Consider the following 23,442-nt stretch of genomic DNA (forward strand, 5'->3'; position numbering starts at 1 on the left):
CAAGAAATCATTGCCGAATCCAAGGCCACGAAGATTCTCCCCTATGTCTCAGCTCTGACGATGAGGACTTTTGTGGCAGGGTTTTAATGCCCCGATAGCACCACACTTCCCAGGTGCCCCAGGCAGAGGCACCCTCCCCCGGGTTGCTGTCTTAACCGTCATGCAGAGCTTGGTTCTCCGCTGTACCCACCCCGGGAGAGCAGGTGCCGGGGGCAGGGCCCATGCGTCACCCCCGCACCCCTTCCCCAGGACCGTCCCCCAGAGCGCGCCCACGGCAGCAGTCTCAGGCAACCCTTCCGGTGGAAGAATACAGGCTGGGTTCTGCTCCTGGTGGCCTCCCAGGACTTATCCCCTGTCTGGGATACGTCCTGAGACTTATCCCCCACCCCAAAACACCAGGGCTGATGAGCCCCCTCGTGGTCTCCAGGCAGTGGACTGGATGCCGAGACAGGCCCCCAGAGCTGGAGAGAGAGGGAAGGTGATGAGATACCGCTCCCACAGCACCCGTGCCCAAGGGCCCACCTGGGGTGACCCCAAGAGGCTGACCGGCAGTGTCCCTAACTGTGAGCCTCCCAACGGCACCTCTGATCCCAACACCGCGTTACAGGGCCTCCGCTGCTATCTCATGGCCAGGCCTCAGGTGTGGACAGATGGCTGGGAGGCAAAGACACACAGATGGTAACCAGCAGCCTGGGGCCAGCGGGCAGTGGGACAGTCAGCCTTGTCACCAGTCAGCAGTTCTGGGCAGTGCCCGAGGCTGCTCCCCAGCCAGTGGACAGAACAGGGCTGCATTTTGGTGCCACAGCAGAATTCTCAGGCTACTTCTGTCCAGCACCTGCAGGGGACACACCCCAAAGAGGCGGTGGACCCGGGTCAGCTGAGCCACAGCGGCCAGTAGGAACCCCTCTTCTCAGGAGCTGTCGCCGGCCGTCCCACCAAACTGGCCACCAGGAGAGACGTCTGCTGGGGGCACGGGAGGCGAGGGGGCCCGGGGCAGAGAGTCACAGAGGAGCATAGACAGGCACAAACGCCAGCCAGATCCCAGGGCCGATTATGGCGAGACCTGTGGCCCGGACGCCACGGGGCTGGGACAGAGGAGCCCGCTCCTTCCCGGCCTCCCACCCTCTTCCCAGGCTGCCCTGCATGTGACCCGTCTTCCGAGGACACGTCAGGGTCCCCCATCATGTCCGCAGCAGGCCCGGCAGCATCCACCCCGGCTCCACCTGTCAGGCCGTCCAAGGGCCGGAGTGGCCTGAGCATGGGGAAGTCCACGCTTTCCTGAGAGTTTCGAGGTCCCTTCCTCTTGGGGAGGGTCTGGCTCAGGGGTGGCAAATTCTGGTGCCCCCGGGGCCAGCGAGGGACAGAAAGAGGTGAGGCCAGCCTGGCCCTGTTTCAGCTTCCCCACTCCTCACCCAGCCCCCTGGGGCCCCCTGTCCACACGTGGGCCCGGCACGGCCAGGACTGTGGACTGTCCTCAGGGAGTTTATGGGTGACCTGTCACTGTAAACTCAGTAGGGGCTGAGGAGAACCCAGCGAGGTTCCTGCTTCAAGGAGGGAACGGTGACAAAACGCGGCGATGGCCCGATGGTGAGGGACCTCCCTGTGCACAGACGAGGGGTGGCCACGTGCTGGGCAGGGGCCGGTGGGTGAGGCCACAGCACGGCCCTCGCTGCCTGGGGTCACTGGGCACCTTCTCCAAGCCCCAGGGGGAGGCGCTGGGTCCAGGGCGCTGGCCAGCAGAGCCCATGAGGAGGGGGTCAGGACAGCCGCGGTCCTCCCTGAGCCCACCCTGCCCGCAGGCCCACCCCACTGGGACCCCCCCATATGGTGAGCTTCTCCATCACACCCTCCCTCATTCCAGAGCCTTCCCCGGGGGCTGTGCCCAGGCCCAGGGCTGAGCCCTTCCCTGAGGGCTCTCTGGCCCGCTGATGGCCCAGGACTAGAAGCCACGAGCATGGACGCCGGGCCGTGAAGCCCTGGGTGGTGTGTAGGGGGCCCGTGTGAGCCTAGGGGGTGGGGGCCTGGGGGCCAGAGAAGGGGTCTTGGAGGAGAGGGTGCTGGGGTGGGTGAGGGTTAGGCCAGAGGGCACAGGGCTGCTCTGCTCAGCCTCGAGTGTTCAACGGGGCAGAACAGGCCAAGGTGGGTGTCCGGGTGGGGAGGGGTGGGGTACAGGCTAGACAACCCCACCCGCCAGAGGGGCACCAACTTCCCTCACGTCCGGCTGGTGGAGTTTTATTTGGACTCGTCTGAGTGACCTTCACGGGTGGTCACACCGACCTCTGCAGCCTCTCATCCCCCCACTGTCCGAGCACCCCCCTTTGAGCCCCCCAGGTAGGAACTCTCCCCAGAGGGCAGGGTCACACTCTCCAAGCCCCCTCCCCAGCTCCCCAGGTGCTTAGTCCTTGGGGCCCACAGGGTTCCAGAGCTCAAGGAGCTAGAGGCAGCCTTGGGTGCCAGGCAGGTGCCCCAGCCATGGCGGTCAGAATCTGGACCTCTGCTTGGCGCCTTTGGAAGCCAGACGTCACCACTAACCCAGAGGAGCCGTGGTCAGAGGATGGCCTTGTCCCCCTTCCTCTGGAACTGTCCAGTGAGCCCCGCAGGAGCCCCGGATGCCCAGCGGGGCTGTGTCCGGCCAAGAGCCCATCCTGTCCCTGCATAGGACACGCTCGTGGCTTTCCTCACAGGTGGTGGGGAGGGGGTGGGGGCAGCCTGAGGACACCAGGAGGAGACAGAGGGCACGCGTTTCTCGGGGAGAGCTTCCTTTAAGCAACGGCACCGCCATCGTACAGTTCGGTTCTGAGGAAGTGGCCTGGACCCCGTCAGTCTCGCCCCTGGCAGCCCTGGGGACAGATATGCTGACCCACTAAGTGTCCACCCTCACCGCTGGTCCCTTCTGGCCTTGCCCGGCAGGCCACCTCTATCTCCTGAGCTGCCTCAGAAGAGCCCAGGTCTCTGCGAGTCTGGGGACCACCCCCGTCCCCAGGGCCCCGAACTGGCCTCCTTTCATTAGAGGGCCTGTCACTCCCAGCTGCAGGGCCCACCTCCAGAGGCTGCCCTTTCCAAGAGGGACTCCTGTCGGCATTAGGCCGGCTGGGAAAGGTCCAGATTTGAAGGAGGATCCCCTGAGGGGAGGGAACACTGGGGTGCCAGACTCACTGCAGAGGCCCAGGCTGGGGAGCACAGAGCTCTGGGCCTGCAGGGACAGCCCCGATCCCGCCTTCACCTCTCCCATCACCACCCCCAACGGGTCAGCTGCTGCCAGTGGTCTGTGTGGTTCCGGGGAGGTTCAGGTGAGGGGAAGTGGAGTATGAAGCACACGAGCCACGGGGCAGCTCACCCTGACGGGCTCCAGAGGGAAGTCAGATTCCAGAAGGCGCATCCAAGGGCACGTTAGGAAGACGGGGGTCTCCTCTGGTCCTTGGGCAGGTGACCTCCCCTCCGCAGGCTCAGTCTGCTAACCTGTTGCGTGGCTTTGCAGTACTGAACTAAGTTCCCTTGCAAATGCTCAGAGAAGAGTCACAGTTGATGATTCTCAGTCAGGAAGGACCCGTGGTCTGCACGCCTCCTCTAACTGGTGTGTGGCCACCAAGCACACAACTCCTCCTGGGGCACCTGCTCAGTGGAGGGCTGAGGGCCCTTCCCTGCAGGGCTGGGGGCCTGGGGGAGAGGCCAGTCGCCCGGGTGTGATCGCTCAGGCAGAGAGCTTCACCCAGGGCCTCTCCAGGTCTCCTGGGGAACAGCTTCTGGACAACAGCGTTCCCTAGTCCCCATGGCAACGAGGCCTGCACTCCTGTTTCCAGGGAAAACCAGCCCTCAGCGTCATGGTTGCCGCAGCAACGCCTATGGGCTCAGTCAGCCATGCTGTCCCGCCAACCCAGAGCAGGCAGCTGGGCACCCAGGACAGAGGAGCCAGGTGCTGCCCAGGTGTAGGGTCGGTGCACAGAAGGAGGTCCTGGCCCTGCCAGGGTCCCAGGAGGAAACTCACCGGCAGCAGAGTCCCTGCTTTCCCTTGGGTCCTGTGCCCCAGCCCACAATGAGTTCCGCCTCCAGCGAGCCTGGCAACGGTGCCGAGCGGTCCCAGCTGGGGCTGGATGCGGTGATCCAGGTCAGTGGTGTGGCTGCCCTCCGGCACCCTCCTGGGAGCAGGCCCCAAGGGCACCTTGGGAGCGAAAGGACCCTGCACAGAGAGGTCACACCTCCCTGGCTCCAAGGCGCACTTTCCACGTGTTCATGTGGTCAGCGTGAGCACCACATGAGCGCGCACGTGCACACAGGCATCTTACACACAGGTGCACACATACACACACAGGCACCTTACACACACACAGACACCTTACACACAGGTGTACACATACACACACAGGTGCACACATACACACACAGGCACCTTACACACAGGCGCACACATACACACAGGTGCACACATACACACACAGGCACCTTACACACAGGTGCACACATACACACACAGGTGCACACATGTGCAGATTCTGCTCGGGACAGGAGCCTGGGGAGAGACTGAACTGGGGGCCGGGGGCCTGAGGCCCAGGGCCAGCCTCCGTGCTCCGTGCTGTGTGGGCTCGGGCTATCAGCCCCCCTCTCTGCGCCTCAGGCTTGAGGCCTGCACACTAGGGGTGGGGCATGGAGGACCCTCCCTCCCCGACCTTCTGGGGTCTAGTTCACTACTGCCTTGGGGCCAAGTGTGGGAATCAGCGGGGGCTTCCCTGGAGAGGCGTGTGCCCGTGGGGGTGCTCCGTGCCCAGTGTCTATTCTGTAAGCTCCAGAAGTGCTGGTTCGGTTTTCCTTCGCAGCAGCCACCTGCGTAACAAAAACAACGGCAACAACGATAACGACTGGGAATTACCCCAGGCCCCTCCTCTTTACTCCCTACTCCCAGCCCGTGGCCGGCCCTGCCACCCCACCCCCTTAAGTGCGCCCCACCGACCATCACAGCCAGACAGTCCCCACCCTGATTCACCCCTCAGGGATCCCAGCGAACCCCTGGTAACCAGCTGACTCAGAGTTGTTTATTAACCCAGTTATTAGACTCTCAGAAGTGCGTTGCCTGATGGGGGGTGACGTGGCCCTGTGCAGACAGACAGGTCACCGCAGAAGAGCAATTGCCGACAGTTGTCCCCGTGATTAAACAACACGGCAGAGCCGCCACACGTGCGCGCGCATGCACACACAGGTGCCCTCGCGGGACAGAACACAACCAGGGCAGGATATTTGAATCAGGTGATGCAGCCAGCAAGGCTGACGAGATGGCCCTGGGTGGGGTGACTTTCTCTGTCCAGTTTCCGTGAGGTCCAGCTCTGCGAGGTCCTGGGTGCTGGTGACCATGAGGGCCGGTGGGGGGTCAGGGGAGGGAGGGCCACTTGCACACCAGTTTCCAAGCCAGGTACCCCATCGGCCTGTGAGGATTCTACCACCCCTTTGGGTTCCAGGAAAATAGAGACTTGAGAGTTGAAGCAAGTTGCTATGGTTACGGGCTGGTTTGAGGGAGAAACATAGGATGGTGCTGACATCCGGCAGTGGGCATCGGTGCTTAGCAAAAGTGGCTGCCCCCCAACTCCCACTGCCTGTGGGAAACCGTCATCTGAAAGCCACAGGGAGCCCTGGCCAAGGTCGGCTCTGCCCGCCCAGCCAACACCTGTTGTCTTCACCACGGTGATGGAGATCGCGGTGCAGTTACTCCAGGGCTGAGCAGGCAAGCAGGTGCCTCAAGATGCCCAGATAGGCCCGCCCGGAGGGGGAGGAAGGGGGATCCTCCAGCCCCTCCAGCTACAGACGGGGAAACCGAGGAGTCTGGGGAAGGCTTGAGGACGGGGGCTACTGTGGGACCAGACCTGAATGCGCTCCCCTGCCCAGAGGAGCTCCTGACACCCCGCTAGCTGCAGCCAGAGCTGCTGCCCCTGTCAACCCCGGCCCCGGCCCAGCCTCAGAGCTGGATTCTCTGAGGGTCTGGATGCAGGGGCGGTGGAGAAGTGGGCAGGAAGATTTGTAATTCTGGACCCAGTTCCTCTGGAAACCTCAGGAATCTTCAGACTCTTTCTTTTGGGTTAGGTTTTGATTAACGGTATTTCTCTAAGAACTTGTCTATTACATATGAATTTTCAAATTTACTGCCAAAGGTTGTTCCCAATATCCTCTTACTGTCTTCTTCAAGTCTGAGGATCTGAAGCAGGTAACCACCTGCCCCTGAGTGTTGAGGGGTTTGAGACCCAGGGGTCACCCAGGACCCAATCTGAGGAAGTCCCTGGCAGGCTGGAATGAGTTGGTCACCCCGACCTGACGCCTCCTTTTTCATTGCTGATACTGGTCATGGTGGATCCTCTGTTCGGCATTTTTGTCTTCTATTTCATTGATTTATATACTTTTTATTCCTTTGCTTTTCAGTTCTTTGGGTTGTTGTTCTTCTAATTTTTTGAGATGCATGCTTAGCTCATTGATTTGCAGCCTTCTTTGTTTAAAAAAATTTTTTTTACTTAAAAAATTGTGGTAAATTATATATACATAAAATTTACCATTCTCATCACTTTTAAGTGTACAGCTCAATGGCATTAAGTACATTCACATTGTGCAGCTATAGCCACCATCCAACTCCAGAACTTTTTTCATCTTCCCAAACTGAAATTCTGTCCAGCTAAACACTAACTCCCACTCCCCCTCCCCCAGCCCTGGCACCCACCATCCTACTTTCTATCTCTATGAATCTGACTCCTCTAGGGACCTCATATGAGTGGAATCATACGATATTTGCCTTTTTGTGTCTGGCTTATTTCACTTAATATTGTGTCCTAAAGGGTCATCCATGTTGTAGCCTGTGTCAGAAGGTCCTTCCTTTCTAAGGCTGAATAATATTCCATTGTACGGATGGTCCCCATTTTGTTAATCCATTCACATGTTCATGGATCGCTGGGTTGTTTCCACCTCTGGCTGTTGTTATTAACAACAAATATCTGTTCAAATCTCTGCTTTCACTTCTTTTGGGTGTACACCCGGAAGTGGGATTGCTGGATCCTACGGTAATCCCATGTTTAATTTGAGAAACCTCCATACTGTTTTCCATAGTGGTGGCATCATTTTACATTCCCACTTTCTTCTTTAATGTATGCATTTCCTCCTAAACAAGGCTTTAGCTGCATCCCATACATTCTGATATAATAAGTTTCATTATTACCCAGTTCAAACTATTTTCTAATTTCCACTGTGGTTTCTTATTTTATCCCTGGATTATCTAAAGGTATAAATACCTTAGTTTTCAAACATATAGAGATTTTCAAGTTTGTCTTTACATCTAGTTTAACTATCCTGTGCTCAGAGGTTTTGCTTTGAGCGTCGTAAAGTGGAAAAGCTGATTAGCGTCCGCACGGAGGCAGTCGGGAGGCAAACGGACGCCTGGATCTGGTTTCAGGGAAGAGCTCCATGCTGGAACCAGACGTCCGGGGCTGTTGGCATGTGGGTCACTGGATGAGATCCCAAGGGGAGACTGTACCCAGGAAAAGGAGCGGGCGCACACCCACACCTAAAGATGGGGGAGGCAAGAAGGAACCAGACAAGGGGACCAAGACGGGGAGGCCAAGGAGGTGAGAGTGACTGGGAGAGGGCAATGTCTGGAAACCTCGTGAGGGGAGAGTTTCAGGGAGGAGGAAAGATCGTCAGCACAAAGTGCCGCTAGTAGGTCAAGCACAGAGGAGACGGTGGACCACGGCATTCAACAACGCGGGGGTCATGGGTGACATTGACCACAAGGGTACCTCATGGGACATGTAGGGGCAATACACTTTTTTAAGGCGAGGATAAATTATGACCGTTTGTGTCGACAAGAATGGTCTGATAGAGAGAAAAATAACTGATACATAAGCAATAAGGAAGGATTGCTGGAGCAATGTCCTTAGTACAAGAGAGAAGATGGTATGGGATGAGGTGGGGTGGGTGGGATGGGCTACGATGGGATGGGGTGGGATGGGGGGGGTGGGATGAGTAGTTATATGGATCAAAGCAGAGGCTGGCAAACTTTTTCTGGAGGGGCCAGATGACTGATACTTTTGGCTTTGCAAATCATAAAGTTTCTGTAGCAACTATTCAGCTCGGACACTGGAGCATGAAGGGGGTCACAGACAGTGTGTGAGCAAATGGATGTGGTTATTTTCCAAGAAAGCTTTACTTATGAACAAGCGGCAGGCCCGGATTTAGCCTACAGATAGAGTCTGCCGAGCTCAGGATTAGCGGACCAAGGAATAAAGGGACGTTCGGGTGGGTAGGGGAAGAGACTGTCGTACAGATGGTGGCAGATGGTTGAGTGGGTGGGTGGGAGTGGTGGACACGTGGTAGGCTGGAGAATGGATGGAAAGTCATTGTACACAAAGTGTGGGGATGAGAGCAGAGCCCCGTATTCTAGAAACTGGCCTTTGCATGCATACAAAAACGTGCAGACATCCTAAGTGTGCAGCTTAACTGAGCCCGTCGTGTGACTGGCACCCGCCCCAGCAGAGCATTCTCAGAATGCCAGAAGCCCCCTCCCCCAACATACATTAGTCTTGCCCATTTGGGGACTTTATAGAAATGGAGCCATATACGTGTGTGTGTATACACACACACACTCTTTGTACTACACCACGTTTGCGAAATTCACCTGGAATGCAGCACGTCACTATAGTGTGCTGTACACTCCAGTGTGTGAATATGCTGCGCTTTGTGTTCATTTTATAGCTAACGGCCATTTGAGTGGTTTCATGAACAGCACGGCCATGAACATTCTGCTACATATCTTTGGGGGCCATATGTATATGTTTCTGTTGGGTGCACACCCAGCCATAGAAGTGCTGGGTCACAGGTTTGCACACATCCAGCTTCAGTGAATACTGCCAACGGATTTCCAAAGTGGCTGTATGGATTTACAGTGTGTGAGGGGCTGGCTGCTACACATCCTGGCCAACACTTGGCATTTCCTGTCATTTTCCTATTTAGCCATTATGGTGAATGTACAGTGGTATTGCTTTATGGTTTTAATTATCATTTACCCGATGACTAATGAAACTGAGCACATTTCCCTGTGTTTACTGGCCCTCCAGACATCTTCCTTTGTGAAGTGTCTGCTCTACAATGTGCCCGTTTTTCTCTTGGGGTGGCCTCTCTTCTTATTATTGATTTGGATTTGATTGCATAAATATCTCCCGTGGGTGGCCTTTTCACTCCTGTAATGGTGCCTTTGAGGAACGGTTCATAACTGTAACATGGCACAATCTGTCCATTTTCCACCTTAGGTTACTGCTGCTTGTGTGCTATTTAAGAAACACACTTTGCCTACTCCAAGGCCACAAAGAGGGTCTTCTCTGTTTTCTCTTAAAAGCTTTATTGTGTTACTTTCACAGGTAAATTTGCAATCCATTGGGAATTGACCTCTGTGTATGGTGTGAGGTAGAGACCACCATGCGTTTCCTTCCGTATGAATAGCCAGTGGACCTTGCCCCAGACTGAAAATCCCATCATCTCCCCACTGCACTGTGTCACCTTTGTCACTCACCAGTGTGTGCATGTGTCTGCGCACGTGTGTCTGCGTGTGCATGTGTGCATATGTACTTCCAGAGTTCGTGGCCTCTTCCACTGGTCAGTTGGTCCTCATACCAACGCTACCCTGTCTTCGTCCCTGTGGATCTGTGACGTGTCGTTACGTCTGGGAGCATAAGCTTTCTTCACAATTCCCTACATACTTTTGACTCTTCCATAAGAATTTTAGAATCAGTTTGTTAATTTCTACAAACTAAAAACCCTGCTGGGATTTGGATTGGGATTCTAATGAGTCTGCAGATTAATTTGAGGAGGACTGATGGCGTCACAACATTGTCTCCATTCTTCCATTTACGATTTTGCTAATTTTACTCAACACAGCTCTCAACGGAGCAGTCTTGCACATGTTTTGTTATCACATTGGCTCCTAGGTATTTGATGTGTTGGGAAGCTGTTACCACTTTTAAAATGCTAATAGCTGAGAAACCGGCTCTGTTTTGAGGGTCGCTCCATTCCCAGGCAGCTACAAAATGCTCTGTTGCTGATCTTCCAAACTCAGAGCACCCACCCCAGCCCAGGACACCCTGCCACTCACCTCTCCCTGAGGGTCGGTCCATCTCCCCCACTGCTTCCCTGGCTCTCTGACGTCTTCAGGAGTAGGAGCTTCACAGCCTAACTGGCTGTTCTAGTGACTGCAGAGGGAGTGCTGGCACCCTGGGTCCTCTGTGTCCTGCGTCCTCCCCTCCTCCCACACACACCTTCTCTACCCACGGGTTTGGTAGGAGGTGTTTATGGTTCAAGGTTCCAAACTGGGGAGGTCTGAGGGGGAGGGGGAAGGGAGGGGCACCGGGGAGAGGGAGGAGGTGCCATCGGGAGGCCCGGGAGGGCTGGCACAGTCATGAAGTCGCAGCTGCCCCCTGAGCAGAAAGGAGGGCACTGTGGTGTTCAGGTTCCGGAGCTGGCCCTGCCACTGACTGTCTGCCTCGGGGTCCCCATCAGTACGAGGGTGAGACAGGTGGTCTGGGGGGCTCCCCAGAGCCTGGGTGAGTGAGGGCCCACCCTTGGGACAGGAGCCGGGATGGTTTGAGAGTGCCAGGGTGTGGCCAAGCCCTGTGTGGACGGCAGCAAGGGTCATTGCTATTCAGATGGGACATGTCTCCCTTCCTCGTTCAGAAGCGAAGACGGGACGCCACCATCCTCATGGGGATGTTAAAGGCTTTCAGTTACCTCTCCCGCCTCATGGCTCCCGTGCACCCTACTCCTCCAGCCCCACACAGACTGGACACCTACCCCGCTGCCTCTGCCTCCTCTGGTCCCTCCACCTGGATGCCTGACCTCTGTCCCCTCTGGCTGCTGGACTCTTATTTATCCTTCAAGGTCCAACTCAATGGCCACCTCCTCCCGGAAGTCTGTGTGGGCACAGAGGACACAGTAGCAAACAAGATTGACAGGATGCTGCCCTTCTGTCATCCCTTGACATGAGTCATTTTTCAGTTGGTGATTCATACCTTGGACTTGGTTTTCAGTCCCTCTGGTAGTGACCTGTGTCTGAGCCTGCTTGCGTGCCAAGCGCTGATGGTGCCGGGGTGGGGATGCAGAGGTGAATGAGAAATTGTCCCCCCATCCCCAGTGCCTGCTTTCACGCCTGGCCCAGATCGCCCTTTTATTGTTAGTTGAGGCCCAAACTACCACCCACAAAAGCCTGACCCGGCTCCTGGGGTGATGCCCAGGGCCACAGAGGGCTCAACGGACGCACAGAGATCTGAAACTGGGCGGTGCTAAGATACAGCATGGTGGGGGCCAGAGGTTACCCCAGGCACAGAGAAGCTCTTTTTCCTAAGGAAATGGAGCCTGGCAGGCGGCCACCCAGGCCCAGGGCCCTCTCTGCAGCCGGCCAAGCCACGGAAGGATGGCAAGCAGACGTCCGGTGGCTGGACTTGGCTGGAGGCCCTGTCCTCAGATGTGTTCTTCAAGCTGTGCCCGCGCCTGGTGAGGGCCAAAGCCTGGCCCTGGGGTACCTGGGGCCCTGTGGGAGTGCTGGGGAGGGTCTGAGGGGCAGAGGCGGAGGAGGAAGCGAGGGTTGGGCTGCCCCCTGTTCCTCTGCCGTCAGGGAGGGGACCCAAGGCCAGCGTGCCTGCGGAGTCCTGATCTCGAGCCACTGGGAAGGTGCTGGGGGCCCATGGGCGGGGGCCCAGGCCTAACCCTGCCACCCTTGAGTGCAAGACCCTAAGCCTCCCTTCCAGCCGAGATGACAGATATAAAACGGGTGCTGGGAAACCTTGAGAGGTGACGCCCTCTCACCTCTCTATGAGCAAGGGAGCCTTTGCCTCCCGCTGCCCCCAGGAGCCCCAGCCTCCCTCCTCGAGCGCCGGGCAGGCACAGTTCCTGCAGCGCCCCTTGCGGCCACACGGTGGCACTGTTGGAGCTCCGCCACCCCAGACCCAGGCTGGGGGCGGGGGGGCCACCCCCCGACTCTGCCGAGGGGCCCAGGATTCTGACTCGCTCACGCTGCTGGCTGAGTTGAGGTCCCCCGCTGGACACCCGCTCTCGCAGGGTGACTTTAAACGGGGCTTCTGGCGCCCCTCCCTGCCTTGCCACGGGGCTCATCTGGACCCACCTCGGGCCACCCAGGGGTCTCCCTCACTGGGCTCTGGGTATGGGGCAGCCTCATCTTCCTTCCAGAAGTCGCTGGGCTCCTCTCCCTGGGGACCTGTGCCTGAGCAGCCTGCGGATTCAGAGGGGCCACCCAGGAGTCTGATGCTGGTCACCGGAGAGGGAGAGAGAAGAGATTGTTCCGTGTGGTTTCCGTTTCTGTCTTACAGCTCCACCCGCCCTCCCCAGCCACCTCATGTCCTCACCTGTGAGGGTTATGGTGGGGTCCCCAGAGCCGCAGCCCCCGGGTCCCTAGGACGCCCCATTTTCAAAGATGAGAACACACGGCTCAGGACAGCAGGTGGCATGCCTGGGGTCAGGCAGAGCACCCACCCCAGCCCAGTGGCAGAGCAGGGGCCCCAGCCCACCTTTCCCAGAGGGTAGCCCAGAGTCCTCTGAGCGGAGACCCTCCCCATCCACACGGCCACACGGCAAGGGCGGCGGCAAGGAAGGAGGGGGTGGCCACCCCACTGGGCCGCACACACAGGACCCCCTCTGGGGCTCACCGGGGGTGTCATACAGGGGCTGTGACCTCCCTGAGGTCCTTAGAAGCTGGTTGAGCTGATGGGGAGGAGGATGCTGGGGACAGAAAGGAGGAGGGGACATGGTCAGGCTCAACTGTGAGTCTGAGGTCTTTTGGGGAGCTGATGCCCAGCTCTGGTGTCCCCTCTGACCAGCTGAGACTGCGAGGCGGGGAGGGGGGCTTCTGGAAGTCTCCCAGTGCACTGCCTGGTCACAGGCAGACAGCACACCCCCGCAAAGCTGGGCCGAAAACCCGACCCAGAGCCACCCCTGCCCACAGGGCTGCAGGTGGCATCGCAGGGTCCTGGGCGGCCGTGGGGGGAACCAAGCCCCAAGGCCAGAGGTTGGTGCAGGCCCAGTGACCTGCCCTGGGTGAAGGCCCCTCATGCTCCGGGCCCCTCCCCACCCCCCGTTACTGGGGGGGAGTGGGGGGCAGGAGGTGGGGCGGGGTGGGATGGGGCGGCCCCAGGGCCTCTGTGCACCCCCACCGTGCAGACCCCGCTGCCTCCCTCGGCTCCAGCTGGGCCACGGCCCGTCGCAGGCACCAGGCCGCAGCTGGAAACCATTACTCCCCCAGCTCCTCTTGGGACGTCTCGGCTAATAAGTGACCCTCTGTAAATGTTAGGAATGAGTCAAGTTTGTGCCGCTGCTGCTTTCCCGTTAGCGGGTGGTGCCGCGGGCACCCGGGGGGGTGGGGAGGGTGGTGTGGAGGGCGGAGGGGCAGGGGCCTTCCTGGACTTGACAGTCCCGTGGGCCTCAGGTGGCTCTCGCCTCCCCCTTGGGCCTCAGTTTCCCTGAGTGCAAAGGGGGTTCAGGGCGGACGATGGCTGAGCCCCTGCCAGCGGCCTGTCCTCCCCGGAGGACAGGAGGGGCCTTGGTGGTCTTGGCGCCCCCTTCCAGGCTCTGCCCAAAGGGGGCAGCAGGCACCTCCTCCCCTCCCCTCAAGGGAGGCTGCTCACCCAAAGTCATGCTGAAGGGGGATCGGCTAGGGGGTGTGTAGTCAAGGTGCCTCCCAAGATCTCCCAGGGGACTCAAATTCCTACACGCAGGTGAAGGAGGGCTGGGGTCCAGGTGAACCAGAGCCAGGGTTCTCACTCCCCGTGGGGGGTGGTGGAATTCAGTCCCGAGAGTTTGCTCAGTGTCTGCTCAGCACTGAGCTCCTGTTGGGATGGGAATGTGGCTTCACCAGGTGTCATGCAAGAGCCTGGGTCTCGGGGTGGCCCTGGCCACTCTGGTGCTGATGGAGGGGCAGGCCTCGTGTCCAGGCAGACGTGAGCAGAAGAGACCAGGCTGGGGTCTCAAGAGGAGGGGATGGGCTGAGATTGTACCAGGGCAGTGGGGTGGGGGGAGCAGGGGTACACCCAGGAAGGCCTCCATCCCTACCGGCCCAGGCCTGAGGGTCAGAGCCAGGTGGAGGGGTCTAGGCCTCGAGAGGGTCTTCAGGGAGAGCTGGAGGGATCAGAGGAGGACAGGCAGGTAGGAGGCTGTGTGATGGTCACTCACCAGGGCCCTGGGCTGGGAGGGAGATCTGGGGAGTCTCGGGGTGGGGGGTCTTGGGAAGCCAGGGGTGGGGAGGGGCTGGGCACATGGTGATGAGTTTGAGAAGTCTGGGACCTTCGGGGGTGATGAGAGGACCCTGGTTTGTCGCCCTAGAGAGTCACTGGAGGGGACATCCATATCCAGTACCCCCTGGGAAGCGTCTGGTTACCCTCTACTATTTCACTCACTGCCTGAAAACTCATATCACAAATGCAGCAGGGCCGGTGGGCAGCTATGGACTGTCCTGAGTCCTGGGCCATCTTGCCTCATTGCCCTCTCATGTCCAGATGTTCATGCTGGCTTAGAAGTGGCTGCCTCGGCCTGCAGCGTTCACAAGTTCCCCCCACGGTCAGCACCACGACAGACCTGGCGACAAAGGCCCCGCCCCAGCCCTGGGCTCTGGAGGGCAGCCCAGGCCCTCGTCCAGCTGTGCCATCGTCATGGAGCCTAGAATGCCCAGGGCCGAGGCAAAGTGCCAGCTGGAGCCCGAGACCCCAGGACCAGTCTCTGGGTACCCAAGACCCAGGGTCTCCTACCCACGTCTGGGGCTATTCGGACCTCTGCCACAGCCGGTCAGCTGCTCTAGGCAGCTAGGAAGGAGGGCCGTCCCCACGGTCCGCCCACTGCCCCTCCCTTGGCTCCCACCCTGCCCCGGCCCAGGGCCCACACGTGCCCCTCCCAGTGGACGGGGAAGCCCCACGTGGCTGGCCTTGTCCTGAAGCCGGGTGTGTGGGTGGACCTTCTACCAGTTGTGCCTCTGCTGTTGTCAGCCCCTCCTGCCGTGGGGTTCTGGGCCTGCTGGGTGGAGTTCAGACCCCTCCCTGCCAACCCCACTGTGAAAACTGGGAGGCTGCCTGCTCCAGGAGGGCCAGAGGCAGGAGCCTGCCTCCCAGCACCCCCTGAGAAGTCCACCACGACGGTCAGTGCAGCCCCCACAGAGGCGGGGCAGGGCTGAAGGGTGGGTTGAGGTGGTGCCCTAGGCTTGGAGCTCTCCGGACCAGCTCTTCTTTCCCCACCTGTGCTCAGAGCAGCGCCAGGATGGGCAGGGCACCCTCCCACCTTGAAATGTGGGGAAACCAAGGCACAGGCCTTGGGTGACCTCAACCTTGCCCAGTCCTCTCCAGGGCACTTTGCCACCGTATGGGAGCCCCGTGGCAGCCCCCACTAACTCCAGTGGGTTCACGTGGGGCTCTGGCAGCTGTCCAGGGACCTGCCAGCCCCAGGCATCTCTGAGCGGGTGTTTTTCAGAGGCTGGAGGACACCGTCCTGAGCCCCATGGCCAGCAGAGAAGACCGAGCGCTGACCGTGCAAGGGGGAGGCTGGCGGGCCTCACCCATCCCCGTGCCTGCCCGCATCCGTGAGATTGTGGCTGGCAGCCTGGGCGAGGAGCCGCCCCAAGGTGAGGGGGGGGGGCACCAGGGGAGCTGCAGAGCCATCAGTCAGAGTCTAGCTTCAGCTAGCCAAGCCCCTCACTGTCCCCTGACCGGGCTGGCCCCTCCCGGCCCATCATCCTCCCCTGTGCTAGGGCGAGAACCACAACTTCCCACAGCATCGTCCCCGGGGGTCAGAAGCCCATCCCCACGGTGCACTCACCACTAGGCCACAGGGACCATGCCCATCTAGCCCTGCGTTGAGGAACTGGGGACCTCACTGCGTGTGTTAAGGAAAAAGAAAGCCCACTGTGTGGTTAGAACAGCAACTTACTACTTGGGAGTGAGATCTAGTTACCCTGAGTCAGCAGTTCTCACTGCCTGACAGGGGTGTGGGATCCCCAGCGTCCAGGCCACCCCACACACTCCGCTGTAACTAGTTTGCGGCTCGCCCTGGGCATGGGTCTGTACCGGGGTGAAACGTGATGTCCACAACAGGAGAGGAAGGGAGGCCCGCGGCTGAGGTGCGGCCCCAGATCGGGGTCCCCCGCGTCAGTCCCGGCAGATCAGCAGACTGGCGGCGGGACAGGGAGCCGGGCTGGGGGTTGGCCTGGCCACAGGCTGACCTGCTGCTGCGCCTGCAGCGGTGCGGGAGCCGCCAGCCGCCTCGGCCCACGTGCAGGAGGAGCTGTCCCGGCTGGAGGAGCCTCACTGTCCTGACCGGGCTGGCCCCTCCCGGCCCATCATCCTCCCCTGTGCTAGGGCGAGAACCACAACTTCCCACAGCATCGTCCCCGGGGGTCAGAAGCCCATCCCCACGGTGCACTCACCACTAGGCCACAGGGACCATGCCCATCTAGCCCTGCGTTGAGGAACTGGGGACCTCACTGCGTGTGTTAAGGAAAAAGAAAGCCCACTGTGTGGTTAGAACAGCAACTTACTACTTGGGAGTGAGATCTAGTTACCCTGAGTCAGCAGTTCTCACTGCCTGACAGGGGTGTGGGATCCCCAGCGTCCAGGCCACCCCACACACTCCGCTGTAACTAGTTTGCGGCTCGCCCTGGGCATGGGTCTGTACCGGGGTGAAACGTGATGTCCACAACAGGAGAGGAAGGGAGGCCCGCGGCTGAGGTGCGGCCCCAGATCGGGGTCCCCCGCGTCAGTCCCGGCAGATCAGCAGACTGGCGGCGGGACAGGGAGCCGGGCTGGGGGTTGGCCTGGCCACAGGCTGACCTGCTGCTGCGCCTGCAGCGGTGCGGGAGCCGCCAGCCGCCTCGGCCCACGTGCAGGAGGAGCTGTCCCGGCTGGAGGAGCTGCTGGTCCAGGCGGGGGCCAAGCAGGACGAGCTGGCCGGCAGGTACCACGCAGTCAGCGAGCGGGTGAGCGTGTGCAGGGACGCGTGGCAGCCAGAGGGTGGCAGCCGGGCCCGGGGTGACCGGTGGATCCGTCAGCGCGTCTCAGGACGTGGAATGACAGTGGTCAGCCATGGCACAGCCGGACCCTGGGTGGTGGCTAGAGAAGCTGAGGCTGGAGGGGACCGGTGAGAGGGGGACAGGTGCCCGGGGCTCCCCGGCCCCGGGGTCCCCCAGGACTCCCCCCCAGCTTAGGCACTGACTTGTGCCCCACCTGCCAGAAGCCCTGGGGGTGGCTGGGGCAGTCCTGACCCCTCAGCCCCAGCGTCCAGCCCAGCATGAGCACGTGGCAGCAACTGCCCAGGGGAGGAGCCGGGAGCCAAAGGAACCGCATGGGGACCGGCCAAGGAACTGGCCCCGCCCCCAGCCCCCACCCCGACAGCCGAGGGCAAACGGACCCCGGACACGCCCTCGGCTCCTGGTCCTCTGTCCTCAGTGCCCTGGGCAGCCGCGGTGCCCTCCAGGGTGACTGGCTGCAGCAAGAGGCCATTTGGTCACGACCTGTGGGGCTGGGAGGGCCTCCTGGTGGACAGATGGGGAGACCGAGGCAGAAAGGTGACGAAACTTGCTAGGCCGGAGCCTCTGTCCCATGTCTGCCACTCCAAGACATGATGGCCTCTGAGGCAGGACTGGGCTGGGGTGCCCGGCCCACAGTGTGGCGCACTGGGAGCCCCTGTGTCTGCAGAGTCCCCCTGGTCTACGTGGTAGGGCAGGTGACTCCACTTTCCAGATGAGGAAACTGAGGCTCAGAGCTAGTCCGAGTTGTCCAGGGCCACGCTGCCATTGCTGGGGTTGAGACCTGACTCAGGTCTTTCTCTGGCATGACCAGTGACCAGTGCCGAACGCCCGAGGGCCCTGGGTCAGCCTCATCTCCTTGAGTGTTCCGAGGGCTTCCTGGGATGGGCGGCGTCACCAGCCCCACAGAGGGAGGGGCTCCCTGCCCCCACCCCGAACTGTCACACCTGTTCTCATCACCAACCCCACCCCCAGGCAGGACTGTGAAGGCCCTCCTCATCCCTGGCGGGAAGATGTCTCCCGCCCACCCTGGGCCCTGCACAGGCTGGGGCGGGGCGGGGATCTTCCTAGCACAGGGTGGGGAGATGTTGGGAACTAGAGGCCCTGTGGGAATAGAAGCCGCAGAAATCCTGCGGCCGATTAGGAAACCTCGTGAGTCAGTGAGCTCTGAACTCACAGGCCTGTGCCAGCTCTGGCAGGCGGCTCAGCACCCCTTGTGAGGGCCACAGAGGGGCCCAGCCTCCCCCAAGCAGATGGGCAGGGTGGATGGTGGTAACGGGGGGCCGCGTGACTGCTCCGTGGGTGCCTCCATCCCGGCTAGAGTCCCAGCCCCCACCTAGCCCCCTCGGTTCGGCTGGACCCCCGGCCCCTCCTCTCCAATCCCACTGGTAGCTGCAGGGGCCACTCACCTCCCTGTACTCAGGCCCCATGTCGTGCCACAGCGGTGCCCTTCAGCTCTCCTGACCTACCTGCCTCAGCCTCCGACCAGCCGGCCTCCTCGGGTCGGGGCCCCCAGCACTGCCTTTTCCCCTCAGAGCCCCGGGTCCCCATCTGCTCAGGCTCCAGCAGGCTCGGGGGCCAGCCTGGCCCAATTTGGGGGCTCCCCTCCCTGCCAGGCCCATTTACTGGGGGTGTGGTACCCACCCACCCGCTGGATGAGAGGCTGGGAGCAGATGGAGGGTCGAGCACAGGCAGGAGGGCAGCTGCAGGGGCGGGACCCCAAGCTCACTCACTCCCATGGGGGTGACCCCAGGCCTGCTCTGCATCTTGGCCGTCCTGCCCCTTATGTGGCCGGACCAGAGCCTGGGCCCCCCACTCCGCCGGCCGTGGGCACATGGCACAGGACCATGGCACTGACGGCTGCCTGCCTGACCCGTCTTAGCAGACCCAGCTTGACCCCAGCTCGACCCCAGCCCTTATCCCAGCCTGGCCCCGCCCCAACTAGGGACCCAAGGGGAGCCCTCTCACCCATCCCTGGGAGGGTTTTGTGCCAAAGCTGCCCAGCCCGCTGGGCTTGGAAGTGTCCAGCCAGGTGGGTTAATGCCCCTCTCCAGCCGCAGGCCCGGCTGGAGGCCACCGAGGCTCGGCTGCGGAGGTCAGAGCAGAAGCACAGCGTCGACCTGGAGGAAGCCCTTGGCCGGCTAGAGGCTGCCGAGCAGAGGTGAGGCCAGGCAGGCAAGGCGGTGGGGCAGCAGGGAGCTCAGCCGTCACCGCAAGGCAGCGGACACCACTGTGCTGCGGGGGCTGTTGGCACCTCTTCCCAGGTGACTCCAGGGCGGGGCAGCAAGGGGCGGAGCAGCACAGGGAGGGGCAGAACGGGGAGGAGGACCACCCCCAGGGCCTCAGGCAAGAGTGCAGGTCCCACAGGTCATGGGGCCTCCCTGGCCCCCTGCTCCCTCGTGTGTCACCCCAGGCCCCCACTGCCTGCTGAGGCCGGGGCTCTGGCCTGAACTCCAGGAAGGCCGCCTGAGCTGCTCCTGGCCCTCAGCTGGCCTGGCCAATCCTGGGCGGCCCAGGGGTTCTCCCCTCAGTCCCAGTCCACTTCACACTCCGGCCCTGACTCCCAGGCCCCTTTGGCTTCAAGCCACTCTGATTTCATGATCGGGCTCACTTGTGCACCGTTGGTAAGTGTGTGTCATACCCCAGCCCCCTGGAGGTAGCCCCAAGCCCCAGGACACAGCCCCGGAAGGGAAGGGCATCTCTCCACGTTCCCTGCAGGTCGGCCAGCGGAGGGATGAGCCTCCACTCCACGGCCAGCTCCATCTCCAGACCTGGGGGAGGTTAAGCCATTTGTGGAAGACTTCCCGGCCTTGGTTCCTCCTCAGGGACTCTGGATAAGGAAGAAAAGTGCTGAGAAGCATTTTGAAAACCAGTTTTGGAGAAGGGGGGTGGAGGGTGTTGGTAAATAAGCCAAGAGGAGGCTGATGCCCACAGAGCAGACAGGAGCAGAGGAAGTCCCTGTGGCCTCACGGCTAGCCGGGAGGTACGGGCTCCAGAGGGTTTGGGGTCCCCGACTGCAGCCACATGCAGACCTGCCTTGGGTGGAGAGAGACCCCCCCGGTCACAGAGGGGCTGCCCCCTCCACGGGGCAGGCCTGACTCCCTCTCCCCCCGCCCTGCGCGGCAGGGTACCCTCCCAGCCCTGGTACCCTCGGCCAGGCTCCCAAGCCCTAACCCTCTTGCTGGTCTTGGGGTCCACCCCCACACCCTGGAGTTAGGAGCCAGCCACAGTTGTGTGGCAGAGCCAGGGGAGCTCAGAGGGGGAGGAGGTGGGGAGAGCAAGCGAGTCAGGGCAGGAGGGGGCGTGCCGGGGTGGCACCCAGAGGCTGGCCCCCGTTGGCGGGGCCACTGAGGACAGCTGCAGGTGGCCAGTGCCTCTTAGGGGCAGTCTGGGCGCTGCACAGTCGAGCTGGGGTCGTCTGGGCCCAGGAGGTTCGGGGCCTGGCTGTCTGAGCAGGTCTGTAACGAGAGGCCACCCGCCCATGGCCACGCCGCTCCGTCCCTGCCTGTCCAGGAGCACCGGCCTCTCCCAGGTGAACACCCTCCTGCGGGAGCAGCTAGGACACATGAAGGAGGCCAACGACAGACTGGCTGAGGAGCTGGCCGGGACGACGCGCAGCGTGCTCCGTCTGCGGGCTGAGCTGGAGCTGCGGGAGAGGCAACACTGGACCCAGAGAGAGGTGCTCCCCGGCTCTCACCCGTGGGCAGGGGCATGCCTGGTCTGGTGCCCGTGGCCGGGGTCGGGGTGGGTGGCAGGAACTGGGAAAGGGCGAGCTGGCTTCTGCCATGGCCCCTCCTGGGGGCAAGGCCCCTGGCCTCCTGCCACACCATGTCCCCCAGTCGGCTTGGCCACATTAGTCTGCAGGGTGGGGGACACTGCGTGGGAAGACCCCCGCTTTGAGAGAAGGACCCCTGGCTGGGCTTGGAAAGCAGTCGAGTGAGGGCCGAGCCCTGGCTCTGGCGTGGCTGTGCTGCTCTAGAGAGAAGAGTCTCCACAGGCCCGACTCTGGGTCAGGCTCAGGCGCCTGGGCCGCACCGCAGCCCCCCACTCCCTGGCCAGCCCAGCAGGGCCCACGCAGCCTCCTCTGAAACCCGCAGCCCTGGGGCGCGGGGTCAGGGCACGGGGCTCCAGGCCTCAGCCTTGCTGGGGGGAGATGCTGTGTTGACCATCCCGGGCTGGTCACCGGGGGCAGGACGTCCAGCTTGAGGTAGGGGACATACTTGAGACGGGTCACCCCATGCCTCTGCCTGTCCACATCTTCCCCGCTGGGCTTGTGACCTCTGCTCCGATCGTCCCTGGTGTCCCCACGGACCTCCCAGCGCCTGCCGCGGCCCCATGGGCAGGATTTCTCCCCAGACGTGGCAGGAGCAGAGGCCGAGCTGGTCCCCGGGTGCCTGGGTGTCCCTCGGACAAGCCCATCTCAGAGGGCCGTCTCGGCACTTCCCACACGGATCGGGCGGGGTGGGAGGCCCAACCCCACTGTGCAGACAGAGCCCCGCCTGCTGGACAGCCGTTCCGGTCAGAAGCCAAGCGGCCCCTCCTGCTGCAGCCACCCCTGCACGGGGACGGGACACCAAGAGGGAATATGCGTTTGTCATCACAGGGTGGTCGTCGATGGCCGGGCTCCCGCGTGGGGGTGGGGAGACATGGGAGACACATCACGCCCCTGCCTTGGCCGCTAGGGAAACAAATGCCCTGGAGACGGGCCTCGGGTCCAGTTTGGCACTGGTTTATCGAGGGTCTTTGTTCCCCCTTGGCCTTGAAAACGACTCTCGCTGGCCGGCGGCTCTTCCTCTCAGCGCCTTAGAGACCCCCGTCCTCTGTCTGCTGGCCCGCCACGGAGGGCGTCGTCCTCTTGCTGTGGCCGCTATGAGCTGCTGCTCTCTCTGTGACTGCATCCTGCCAGCTTCCTGTGCTGCGCGAAGACGCGCAGGTTTCTTTGTGTTTATCCTGCTTAGGACTCACCAGGATGCCGCTCCTCCCTTGTCCTTGGCAAGCAGCCATCACCTCCTTCAGTGTCACCCAAGTCCCCCTCTCCCCTGTCCTCTCCCGCCCTGTGGACCTTACCCATCCCCGTGCTCCTTCCCACGCTTCTTAACCTCCCAGACTTTCCTTCCTTCTACCCCCTGGTCTATGTGGTAGATAATTTTTTCGAATCTACCCTCCTGGTCATCAATTTTCTCTTCTGGTGTCCAACCGCTGTTAAACCTGCCTATTCGGCTTAAATTCTAAACGTTGTATTTCTCATCTTTAAAAATTCTGACGTTTATTCTGGATATTTTCCAGATATCTTACTCTTAACTGGTATTTTCAAGCCTCTCGTGTGTTTGTTGATGCATATTAGAAAACAGTTATTTTGTAGTCTGTGTCTGACATTCTAGTATCTGAACCTCCTCAAGGTGTGAGTCTATTGTTTATGCTAGGTCTTGGTCATGGTGCTGTGTTTCCTTGTGTCTTTGGTGGTTTTTTAAAAAAAATTTTAACTAAGAGCTGCGTATTATCCTTGGGACTCTGAAAATTCTTTGAAACCTGGAATGAGTGTGGTATGCTCCAGAAAGGATTGTCATTTGCTTAGGACAGGTTCTTAGGGGCTCGGACGACCTTTGGGCCACACTGAAGTGAATTTTCAGCTTTATTATGTTTTTTAAACCACCCAGGTTTTATGAATCCAGGCTGAAAACTGCACTAACTTGTGGCTAACTTGTGGTTCCAAAACCACAGGGAGATTTTCTCCTTACTGTCTTGGTCCCTCCAGGCCACTGTAGCAGAAATACCCCAGCCTGGGGGCTTGTCCACAAGCATTTACTTCTCACAGCTCTGGAGCCTAGAAGTCCAAGATCAAAGTGCCAGGCCCTTCAGCCGGTGAAGACCGCTTCCTGACCACAGAAGGATACCTTCTGGCTATAAGCTCACATGGCAGAAGGGACTGGACCCTCGCGGGCCCTCTTTTATAAGGACACTAACACCAATCCTGAAGGTGGAACTGGAAAGCCCCGCCTCCAAATACCATCACATTGGGGATTAGGTTTCAACATGTGAATTGTGGGGGACACTGCACCTCTTACAGCGCCCTGCAGGCAGGTGTGTGTGTGCGTGTGTGTGTGCGCGTGTGTGCCGATTCACCCATCTCTAGCACACCTTACTTGGGGTGCAGCTTGGGGGATCACTTCCACATGTGAGCAGACTCCCCCTTGGGTGGACCTTAAGCTTTCCTCTCTGTCCCCAGAGCCCCTGTGGTCAAGGAAACATGTTCAAGTTACTGTTTGGCAAGTCCCTCTCGAGTCCCTGAGTTTACTGGTTCCTGGCTTGCGTGTCGCTTACCATACCGGCCGCCCAGCCTTGCATTCAAGAAGTTGTAAAGTCCGGAATCTCAAGTATTCCTCTGTCTCAGTGGGCAGGCGGGACAGGAGGCCGCTCTT

General features: G+C 60.5%; 1 protein-coding gene across 1 annotated transcript in view; it reads left to right on the forward strand.

Annotated features, from left to right (window-relative positions):
• The first annotated feature begins 4,033 nt into the window (after window positions 1-4,033).
• LOC103087717 (putative ciliary rootlet coiled-coil protein-like 3 protein) overlaps window positions 4,034-23,442 on the forward strand; it is a 74,299-nt gene continuing 54,890 nt past the window's right edge. The window contains 10 exon segments of the mRNA XM_082931480.1: window positions 4,034-4,105; window positions 11,404-11,502; window positions 11,857-12,067; window positions 14,554-14,737; window positions 14,887-15,145; window positions 15,475-15,625; window positions 16,241-16,351; window positions 16,848-16,975; window positions 19,078-19,184; window positions 20,537-20,702. Coding sequence (XP_082787606.1) covers window positions 4,034-4,105; window positions 11,404-11,502; window positions 11,857-12,067; window positions 14,554-14,737; window positions 14,887-15,145; window positions 15,475-15,625; window positions 16,241-16,351; window positions 16,848-16,975; window positions 19,078-19,184; window positions 20,537-20,702 — 1,488 coding nt within the window.

Source organism: Lipotes vexillifer, unplaced genomic scaffold (assembly GCF_000442215.2).
Source record: "Lipotes vexillifer unplaced genomic scaffold, Lipotes_vexillifer_v1.1 scaffold988, whole genome shotgun sequence".
Lineage (NCBI taxonomy): Eukaryota > Metazoa > Chordata > Mammalia > Artiodactyla > Lipotidae > Lipotes > Lipotes vexillifer.